Here is an 11,320-nt window from a genome sequence, read left to right as displayed (position 1 = left end):
CTCATATTTGACGCATATGGCATTTTTATAACAGCTGAAGGTAACATAGTTACTTGGTTGTGCTATAAAATGAGCCTTGAAAACACATAATAATGTCCCTTTAATGGTAACGCTTAAAACCTCAACCTGTAGATGGGTCACACGTCTATGCCAGAGTTATTTTAAAACTTTTCCTGTGTTATTTTGTGGACCAGAATCTGAGAGGCTGTATGCACCTTTCTAGAATACTTTTGTCTGATTTGTCTGGTAAATTGAATCCAACACAGCTTAAAGATTGTGAGTAACGGACTGAACGGAGGACACTTTGACTTCTTTCTGAGCCGGTGGTTTCCAACACCCTCCCTGCTCTCCATCGTTGGCGTGGGTCTTTGCTCGGTTTGTTTGACCTCCTGTCGCATGCTGCTGATTCAGAGTGAATGTTTGCCTTCCTGTGCACAAGGGTATGTTGCTGATTCAGTCCCTTCTACCTCATTAATTCAGCAATAAGTAACCATACGTGACCATGGTCTCGCCATGCATCCTCCGTACACAGGTCGTTTTGTCCCCCATGGGATTCATTTCTGTCATAATTAAAGTTAAATGTCATGTCAAGTCACGTGCTGAGATATTTTACAAGTCAGAGAATTTCAACAGAACAGGATTCAGTCAACCAGGGTTTTTGCTCTCAATATATGTAACCTATGGCGACAAAAATAAAAACTGTAGCTGTTAGTGGGCCATCTACATATGTATATATATGTATGAGCATTTCTATATGTGATGTAGAACACAATACTAATATGTACAGTACCCGTAGGACAACATGAATAGAAAATAAAGTTCATTCCAAACTACAACATTTTCCATTGGGTGTGCTGATGAGTTTGTCCAGCAAAGAACAGGACAAGTTCAGTCTTCAATGTTTCAGTGAGTTCTTTCCGCCCTCATGCAGATCTATTTTTGTTAAGTTGTTTTAGTGCATAATGTATAATAAGCTGCAGAGCCTGTTGACCTGGCAACATGGCCGCAGAGCTCCAGGTCATCCCGAACGCCTCCGGACCTTGAACCGGGAAAAACCCGTCTGTGAAGGTCAGCTTGTGTCTAATGATGGTCTGAAGTTACATCACAACTTCATTTTATAGGACTTGGTAACCCCAGCAACCACACACACCCTGTAGCTTTGTGTAACTCTAAAACAGTCACATGTTTTTAAATAACAAAATAATAAAAGCAAAATACAAACAGTAACAGTGCTCACAAAATGTTGGGGATAAACATCTTGGAATATCTTGGATTTGATATTCACTGACCAACTACTGGGAGCCAGGCATTTATAAATGAACACAAACTCATGGGTACCTGAATTGTTTTTTTTTTGTTTTTTTTTACTGAAAAATAACTTTCACTGCTTCAGTTAATGCTGTGATAAACAAATAAACACCGACATCCCTACATGTCACTCAGCGTTCGGCCAACGAATCTCCATCAAACTCTGAACAAGTCGATCTCTACAATCTGCCTACCTGATGTCAGAGGAGGACGTTGACCCTACAGCTCCAGGTCCATCTGTTGCTTATCAGCTGATATATTTATATGTAAAAAAAGAAACGATTCCAAATTCTTAAGAGTTCAACACAGAATGCCAAGCAGAACAAAAGTGAACTTCCTCCAGGCAGAACGCCTCCCGGTCGCCGGCAAACAGCAGCAGGAATCAGCAGACGTTCACACAGTTGGACCACTTAAGCTTTCGCCTCAATTTGCTGCTTCTCAGTCAGTGGTTTCCATGGTGACCCAGTCCCTCCCTCTGTGCTTCAGTGCGCGTCATCCAGTTCTTCTTCCACACTTCACCTTTGAGAGACCATGATGTCTTTACCTGCTCCAGTTCAGCTCGTTATGATGAACGGACTTCAATACGACTTTTCTAGAAGAAGTAGTTTACTAATGATGTTCAAGAAAAACACAGAGACTGTCTCTAAATATACTGTAGTTCCAGAAAAAAGGTACACAATGCCCCTCAAGCAAAACAGATTATTTTAAAGCTACAAATATATTTTCCATCCCTGGTAAGAAAGATAAAATAGAATAAAACCAAACATTAGAACAAACCTTCAAATTAAAACAAACTAGAAAGGACTTAAGAAGAAATTCTGACAAGCCATCGTTGCTCAGTCTGTAGTCGTCTGGGAATTGGAAGGTTGTGGGTCTGAGGTCAACAGGCCCCTGAGCAGGGCAGCTGGCCCCACGCTGCCCAGCGACGTGTGTGTGAACGTGAGCGGACAGCGTAACATGGTCAGCTATAGAAACTCATTTCTCCAGCTGATGGATCAAATTCTCATGAATTTGATTTGTTATGAATTTGCTAAATTAAATAAACCAAAAAAAGGCTCATGGTTATGTTTATTCTTTAATGTTATGTTTTTTATACATATATAAAAAATGGTCAGTGTAGAGAATATATGACAGACCGTACATGAGATCTTTAAAAAGTTCAAAGTTGTTTAACAGGTTCATGATAAAATTACACAACTGGTGAAAGTTTAGTGAGACAAAAAAACAAAACAAAAAAAACAACAAAATAAACAGAGTTTCCTGTATGTAAACTTCTGACTGACTCTTAACATATTTGAGACTACCATCTGCAGCCTGTGGCCCGATCATCCCAGGTCAGGGAGGGAGTGGGGTTCGAACCGACGACCCCGGGTCTGTGACCAAGCTGCTCCAACACGCCTGTTCAGCTTTGAATTTCCAAAAACTGAAAGGCTAAAAAGTCCCTTATGAAAGATACTGATTCCCCAGAATGTTTTTCACTTCAAGCTCATTTAGGATTTTAGTGACAACTAAATGAATGAAATGTCCTAAAACAAATACCACATTATCACTTTCACATCATTTATTTAACAATAAGAAACAGGAGTTTAGGTGGTCGATGTTCCACAGTTTAGTGTTAGTTCTTTTATTGCTGTCCCAATAAGAAAACTTATGTTTAATTAAAAACAATATATAGAACTAATGTAGACCCACGTGAGCTGGTTCTTTTTATGTGGATACTGATGTTAAAAAAACACTACAGCAAATTTTAAGTATGAATATCTGATTGTCATTGTTCTCGTAAACATTTTAATTCTAAGTTGATAGAAGCGGTGACCTCTGACCCGCTCTGGGTCAGTTAGAGCGGAGCGCCGAGGCAGCAGAGAAACTGGCTTCTCTTGTTGAAAGGACTGAATGAAATGAATCAAACCATCAAACCTAATGATCTAATCTAAGCTTTCCTCACATCCTCAGCAAACATGAACTGTTCTTATTTGCAGGTGTAGATCTAGACCATGTAGAACACAGCAGTCCTCAGTGGTTGAGGAGAAAGCAGGTGGACTTCTGTTTCCTGAACACACAACGTCTCATCGAAAAAACCTCTTCTGTTCTGAAGACGTTTAGAAGACTCTTACCTCCAACGAGGCCCGTCACGATAACTGATTTTACTGGACGATTTATTGTTCCAGAACTTATTGCAATAAAATGATAATATTGTTGTTTTGAGTTAGTTTCAAGTAATATAACAGCAACAATAAGAACACATTCTCATGGATCAATAAGCTTTAAATTCTAATGAACATTTAAACACTGGAACTGGAAGACATTTGAAATATTCAAAATAAATAAAACAATGGAAACAACAAATAAAAAAGGATTATAAAGTCTGTGTAAACAAAATTGTTTTAAAAAAAAAGGGATATTTGAGAAAGAAAACACCAGACTGAAGACTTTTATCATTCAGTTTTTGGTAAAAAGAGAAAGAAAATAAAAAGACAATAAATCAAGCAGATGAAAAGTTTTGAGTTTCTTTTCATTTATCATGCGATTAATTGATTCATTGTTTATTGTGACAGGCCTGCTTCAACCATGTTCAGAACCGAAGAAGCAGCGAGGATGAGACGCCAAACGTCATTAGGAAACAAGAGAAGAAGTCCAGCTGCCTCTGACTGAAGCTCCTGGACGTTCTTAGATTCTGAGCTGTGTGACCTTGAAACATTTCAAAAAGCCACCGTCCACAGCTGGGTCGCCTGAGGAGCCAGTTAGTGAGAGAAACCAGCACCAAGCAAGCTGGGATTAATCTCTCCCATGTGTTCATGCAGTGAAGGAACTCACAGGTGAAGTGGTGATGACTCTCAGCAGCCAGACCATCAAACCCGACTGGATTTGACTGGAGCGAGTGTTTCTTCTATGCCAGTGCAAACTTTGTTAGTTTGTATTCAGAGTACCGACAGGAACACTGTGGTGGTGAATGTCTGAGTCTACCTGAGCTGTGTGCTCGCTCTCTGTTGAAATGGTTTCTGTGCAAAAATCAGATGTGAAGCTGGAAACAGGACGCATCACAGCGCGGTCAGATCCTGCACCTCCAGCAGCATGGCGTCCTGCTCCGTCCTCAGCTGGTCCCGGATGTGGAGGCGACTCACCAGCTCAGAGCTCAGGTCTGTTTGAAAAGAGGAAACCGAATGAAGCTGGACGCGGCGTGGAGCCGTGCTGGGTGTTCAGACACCGGCTCACCTTGTATGTCCTGTCTGAGAGACGCACAGAGCGCCTTCAGCTGCTCCACACCGAGCCGCTCCACATCGCGGAGCTCCAGGTGGGTCCGCTGGGCCGCTGCTTCTCTACGACCGGCTGTCTGAGAACACGAGAAAACTCAACATTTTAACATTTACCTGACACACACACACGCACACACACACACTCACACACCAAAGTCTGACTGAAAGCCAAACACAGATAAAAAAACAAGGGTTACCTCTGCGTCAGGTAGAGTCTGTATGTTCAGGAATGTCACTGTGTTAACATTTCAAACTCAATTTAAATGAGAAAAATACACAATACTTGCTGCCGTGGCAACATTTTTTGAAAGAACAAGAAAGATAATATTTTATGCTTTTTAGTTAATAGCATAAAATATGATCAATGACAATATGCTAACTTCTATAACTAAGGCAGAAACCGATAAGTAGTTGAGAATTCAGCTCCATTTTTGAAATGTGTCGTTTAAAAATGTCAAAGTTAACAATGGAAAACAGGAACTGGGACTTTAAAACTCCAGTTCTACAGTCTGTCCACTGAGGGAACAGACTTTAAAATATTGTTGGTTTATAAATCCCTGAAGGGATTGGCACCACAATGCATTAAAGATCTGCTGTTGCTGTATCAACCTTCCAGACCTCTCAGGTCTCCTGGTTCTGGTTCTGCTCTGCATCCAGAACCAGAACCAAACATGGAGAAGCACCATTCAGCTTCTATGCACCACAAATCTGGAACAAACTTCCAGAAAACTGAAAAATGGCCGAAACACTGAGTTCCTTTAAATGTCTACTAAAAACCCACCTGTTTAGAGTTTATATTGAAACATAATCAATGAAACATTTAACTATGGCACTTGACTAAATTGCTGACTGTGTTTCTATGACTTTGTATGTCTGTGTCTTTATGATGTAAAGCACTTTGATCTGCCTTGTTGCTGAAATGTGTTACATATATAAAATTTGATTTGATAAACACTTGAAGAAAAGAGTTCATGTTAAATAATGTTGATATCTATATTCTTGCCCATTGTTGCAGGGCAGCATGCAGCTCTGTGACATCCATGCGACACACAGCATCTTTTCTACATCACTGTACTCTACGCAGCAGCACACCGGTCCTGCTACCTTCTTTCTCTGGTCAGTTCTCAGCCGGTCTCGAAGGTTCCTCAGGGTGTTCCTGAAGCCTCTGGACTTCGGCTCTTCAGACATGGAAGGATTCTGGGAGTTCTTCTGAGCCGGTGCTGTCCTCTTCTGTTGTTGGTGAGGGACAACAAGCAGAAGCACTGAGAGGAAATAAACGGGCCCTGTTTGATATTGATGGATCAGGCTGCAGGCTGTTACCCAGGAACTGCTGCTCTTCTTGCTGCACACATCTTTCTCCTGCTCTTCATCCTCTTCCTCCTCACTTTCACTGTTGTTGATGAAGCAGAGCTGGAGATTCATCTGTGTGTGCAGGCTGGAGCAGAAAATAGACCCAATTCTTTAACAAAAATAGTGAAAGTAGATCTTTTTCTGGGTCTTACTCTACAGAACACTGCATATGGATTCAACTGTAGAATTACACAGGCCTTAAGAAAAAAAAATCCCTTTTTATGTATGAAAGTGAAATGATATCACAAGGGAGACAGTAGACTGCCATGTTTATGTTGACTGCCTTGCTATATAACATCAGCTAAAAAAGTTTATAGTGAACAGAATGGAAAACATTACACATGAAGAAAGTAGTGAAACAACAGCTAGTATATACATTTTTGTGACAACCCTAACTTGTAATGAATAACCAGATCATTTTGAAAAGTAAAAGCAGAACTTAATGCTGATCTGATGAATTAGTAAACCTGAAAAGGGGCTAAATATTTTTTTAAATAAATATATAAAACATATAACTTAACTGGACTCAACTGGAAAGGTGACAACTTTCTAACAATTAAATAATTATGAATGGAGTCAGTAAACAGCTAATCCATAAGTCAAGATCATTACAGAATTATTATTATCGATCTGAAAATGTAATGTGTCACACCTGAATGCAGTGTGTGTGTGTGTGTGTGTGTGTGTGTGTGTGTGTGTGTGCGTGTGTGTGTGTCTGAGGCGAGCGCACCGTGACGTCAGAGCCAGAACGTGGCTGTTGCAGGCGTCGCTGCCGTCGTCCCAGCTGCTGGCGGTTCTGCCGCGGTCCTCGATGCGGCCCCTGGGGGCCCCGCCTCGCTCCAGAGAGGCTCCGGCCTGGAAACAGAAGCAGGCGTTCGTCACGCTCTTTTCTAAAGGTCACTTTTGATATTTTTAAAGTTGATAACTGGAAAAGAGAAACCGGTTTAGCACCAAGAATCCTTATTTTCTGAACCTGAAACAGGGATTCCTTCTATAGGTTTTTCTTCCATGAACCAATCGACCTCCATTGTTTCATAAGCTGAATGCATCATCAAAATTATTGGTTTATTTGAAATTTTACGAGGAATGAAAAGGCCTCAACTTAAACAGTTTTTTTCTCTTATATTGTACCTCCATTAAATATTGATTAAACTATTCTGAACTAACATGACAGATGAATCAGTTCTGCCTCAGTCAGAGCTAATTTGGCTCCATTAAACTGAAATACACAGTTCTCTGTTTGAACTCCAGAAAAGGAGCATTTATCTGAACTGTGTCACTGTGTGTTTTCAACAACATATTTATGCTACAGATTTTTTTTTAATGAACCTGACAGCATCTGGCCCGCTCATCTCTGACCCAGACGGATGGAATGACAAAACCTCACACAGCAGGTGTGTTTAATATCGTCATTGAATATATTGACATTTATATTTAACTCATGTTCTCATGGAACCAACAGTGGAGAAAACTGTGAAGATATTTCCAACAATAAAGTGTCAGGGGGTTTTCAAACATCGTTAACTGAACTCACTGCTGGTGTGATGCATCAAAACTCTTCAGATAACAATAAACCGTATAAATAACTCACCATGTGGGAGTCACAGGCCATCGCTGTCTGACTGCGACAGGAAGAGGAAGAAGCTAAGATTTAAATCTGGATGAGACACAGAGTTCGTCTGTCATGGTTTTAGGAACAGGTTAACGCTGCGTGAAACATGGCTCTGTCTCTTTAAACTCGCAGCTGTGCAGGATCATCATGTCCACCTGGGATTTATGAACGGCTCTTCTTCGCTGTTTATGACGAAAAATGTTTTAAGAAGGAGGATTCGGGATTAGAGGATACGTCTTTAAACAGCATTCTGACGCTTCACTGTTAAATATTTGCAGCTTTCTGTCGTCATGGAAGATGCCGAATTTCAAACACGTACATAAATATAATATTCCAGTCTCTTAACACTTCTGCATGGTGCAGCTTTGTAAACAGAAGACAAACTTTTCAGAGTCGTCTGACGCACACAGCTTACAAATATGACTTAGAGTTTCAGGTAAATTATCTTTTACTGAAATCAGAAGTTGGAAAATAAGGATTGTTGGTGCTAAAATAAAATGTTATGTTCCACAATTAGAAGCCCTTTTAGCCCAGGAAGCAACATAACATCTAAATCAGCAACATCTTCCTGAAACACAGCGACCTTTGACCTCAGAATGTGGTCAAAGGTGATAAGCCTGACTGCTTCAGATTTAATGTGAATAGATCCTGAACAAGAACAGTGTAGCACACTGGTGGATATCTTTCATCAAAAATGAAGGTATACATCTTCAGAGATGCGACCTCTGACCTTTTGGCACCAAGTTGAGTTGTGTGAAAGCCTCTAATGCAGAAGGTCAGCAAGTTTGGTTCACTCTGAGCTACAGTTTAGAATTCAAGCCTGGTGTTGATCTGAAGGGCTGAAAAGCGAACGGTAGAAACCCGTGGTTAGGAAAGACGTCCTGACCTTCGCTTTTTTCTCCTCCTCCTGCTTCTCAAGCTCAGCGATGCACAGGCTCAGAGCCTCCCAGTGCATGATGGGATTGCCCAGTTCGTCCTTCTCATGGCCCTCTTGCCAAACCATCACCGCCCTCTCAGAGTTTCCATCCTCCACTTCGTTGCAGGTTTCATCATCGCTTCTTGCATCGTCCTCTGCTTCGTTGCTTTCCTTCTCCTCTTGCTGCTCCCACTGCTTTTCTTTTTCTCCTTCCATCTTTAAACAGGGAAAATAGTTTGATACAAGTCAACATGATTTGGAGAGAAAAACACACTAGAAACATTGAAGCAGTGTCAAATGTTAGAAACCAACGATGATGTCAGATCCTGTGTACATGTAGGTCTTCATACATAACAGTATAACTGTTGCATTGCATTACAGGAGAACCACGTTATCATTTAAAAAAATAATGGATTTTTCTGAAATCCTCTTTATTCAGCCATGTGCTACTATTAGAATCATTATGAATACTGTATCATACAACATTTAATTTATTAAAACCATAAAATAAAAATTTTTAAAAATATCCCAAACATGAAATTCACATTTTTGTTGTTAGTTCTTTAAAAAAAATCAAACACGTTTTTATATTTGACTTCTGGAGAGACGTGCGCTACAAAATGTTCCATGAAAACATTCGTTGTTTGTTGAAACGTGAATAAAACTTTTTACCTGGTTTTAGACAGAACTGTAAGACAAGCAGACTGTTAGAAACCGAGGAGACTCTAGCAGACTCGTTTTCAACAAGCTAACCTGAAGCTGCGCTGTGAGCCTCACAGGAACCTTTACGTCCTCCAGAGGAAAAAAACGGCCGAGGAAGTTTTCGAAGTTAGCTCATCTTGTTCCGCGGCTCCTCCCGGGCCATTTTACCTCGTCTTCAACTTTTCTCAGACGCCTCACTTCGTCTGTCCTATTTGGAGCAAAACCAGAGGGAGCTTTGTTCAGAAGACACCCTCAGCTCTCATGTGTCTTGTTTTTTTCTGTCTTTCAGGGAGTCTCTATTCTGCTGATTGTTTCCTGAAGAAAAAGAGAAAAGGAAAAAAAAAAAAAAGGGGAGAAAGTTCGAGGAATCTTAAAGAAACACATTAGCGACAGCAAAAGTGGAGAAGAAGGAAAGGAACTTCCTGTTTGCTGCCTTCAAAATAATTGCCGTTACATCTTGGCAAAGTCACACATTTACACACCCTGATAGATAGATAGATAGATAGATAGATAGATAGATAGATAGATAGATAGATAGATAGATAGATAGATAGATAGATAGATAGATAGATAGATAGATAGATAGATAGATAGATAGATAGATAGATAGATAGATAGATAGATAGATAGATAGATAGATAGATCATAATGTCTTGGTATGATGGTTTTGTAGATGATGCAAAGTGTTTTTGTAACAATTACTGCTCAGAACTGACATCATCCGACCATGCCACATACTCCCACAAGCACTTAGGGGATTTTTCAGTAATGCTTAATTTAACATTTTTGACATTTTTCAAAAATACAATGTTTTTCTTATGATAAAGTTGTTACATGTTAATTGTTTTAATAATTGTGACAAGACTAGGCACTGATGTTATCAAGGCATATTCTGAAATATTCTTTGATAAACCAGTTTAATAAAGTAACTATGTTTTGGTCTTTATATAACCTGGCTGTGTAAAAAAGAAGAAAAAAATAGTAACTCAACTTCTGTTTGCTTCTGAGAGCTGAGTCAATAAGAATGATATGAGAAGTTGTGCCTGACTGGACCAATTAATGTAGCTATAATCTAATTGTGTGATTTTTATTCACTTAAATCTCTCAGAGATATAGTTTTCAATGGCTTACGGATTCCAGTGAGGAACTACTAAACATCTAATCGTCTTTAGACGTCTAACAGCCACAAAATTCATACAATTTCAGGCTCCTTAACAAAGATAGTCTACTGTTCAAACAGGAGACTGATGAAAAGACATTTTAATGAAAATCATAATTTTAAATTTATATTAAAAACCATGAGTCATGCATGTGGTGTGACATTAAGATAACTTATTTATGCTTTTTGATAAATTTATTTGATGGCAACAGAGAGAAACTGAGTGAGACAGATTCCTGTATCATGATGCTTTTAGCATGAGCTGATTTGCAGCTCTTGTCCCTAAAGGAGCTTTTATAAACAGTATGCTTAAGATAAAACAGAATAATGAAGCAACAATACAAGAATGGGCAGATATTTATATATATGTCTCTATAAATTTACTACAGCAAAATAATAGAAAACATTGGAGTAACAGGACAAAACCCAGTTAAGTTTGTTTGCTGCTGTGGTCTCTTTGTTCAACGTTTTTCTATTTAATTTTGAATGAATACGTGTAGACCTTTCATGGGTCCCATTGATTTGATTCTGGCGACCTCTTGTGGCTGAAATGCATACAGAGGAAGTCATCAGCTCATCCCTGCTGTTGTCTGATATCTGAGGTTGAAGAGTTGCATCACCACCAAACAATATCATGTCTTTTTCTGACAGAGTGAACCATGAGCACCTACCTGAATTGTTCCCTTTAGTCAATAGAATGAAGCAAAATGCAGGGTTCAACATGCATTACTGTCTGTTATATGAGGCTATTGTAATAAGTCAAAAACCTTTATCAAATACAACTTTTATGGTTCTGATGTGCTGAAGCAAGAGTCCTAATTAGAATTAAAAAGAGAAATTTTACTTCTCCAGTTTAAACTTCTCTTTATTGGTTTCTTGTTCAAATCAAGATCAAATATAAAATGATTCCCAAGCAAGAAAGTCTGAATGATTGGGCCCAAACAGATCAGGATCTTCAACCGCTTGATGAACCTTATCAGAGAAGTGCTTTATTAAGTCACTTTCTGACTTTGGTTTTT

General features: G+C 39.4%; 1 protein-coding gene across 1 annotated transcript; it reads right to left on the bottom strand.

The window, feature by feature from the left end:
- Window positions 1-2,370: 2,370 nt before the first annotated feature.
- Window positions 2,371-9,630, bottom strand: LOC106917269 (schwannomin-interacting protein 1). Its single transcript, XM_014986087.2, has 7 exons — window positions 9,194-9,630; window positions 8,411-8,656; window positions 6,643-6,767; window positions 5,883-5,997; window positions 5,667-5,792; window positions 4,522-4,639; window positions 2,371-4,447 (listed from the first exon to the last, which is right to left on the bottom strand). Exons 2-7 carry the CDS (start codon window positions 8,654-8,656, stop codon window positions 4,347-4,349), a joined length of 831 nt encoding a protein of 276 aa, XP_014841573.2. The 5' UTR covers window positions 9,194-9,630; the 3' UTR covers window positions 2,371-4,346.
- Window positions 9,631-11,320: the final 1,690 nt, after the last annotated feature.

The sequence above is a fragment of the Poecilia mexicana genome, unplaced genomic scaffold (genome assembly GCF_051168715.1).
Source record: "Poecilia mexicana isolate PSO_F unplaced genomic scaffold, ASM5116871v1 scaffold_18, whole genome shotgun sequence".
Classification (NCBI taxonomy): Eukaryota; Metazoa; Chordata; class Actinopteri; order Cyprinodontiformes; family Poeciliidae; genus Poecilia; species Poecilia mexicana.
The sequence above is the reverse complement of the archived record's forward strand: the minus strand, read 5'-3'. Positions and strand labels throughout refer to the sequence as shown.

What these genes read in the sequence shown, in the direction of transcription:
- LOC106917269 (XM_014986087.2), bottom strand. Translation starts at nt 8,656, where the DNA reads ATGGAAGGAGAAAAAGAAAAGCAGTGGGAGCAGCAAGAGGAGAAGGAA. An exon ending in GAACTGACCAGAGAAAGAAG is followed by an intron (nt 4,640 to 5,666) that starts GTAGCAGGACCG and finishes TCGTGTTCTCAG; the next exon opens with ACAGCCGGTCGTAGAGAAGC. An exon ending in TCTCAGACAGGACATACAAG is followed by an intron (nt 4,448 to 4,521) that starts GTGAGCCGGTGT and finishes CTTTTCAAACAG; the next exon opens with ACCTGAGCTCTGAGCTGGTG.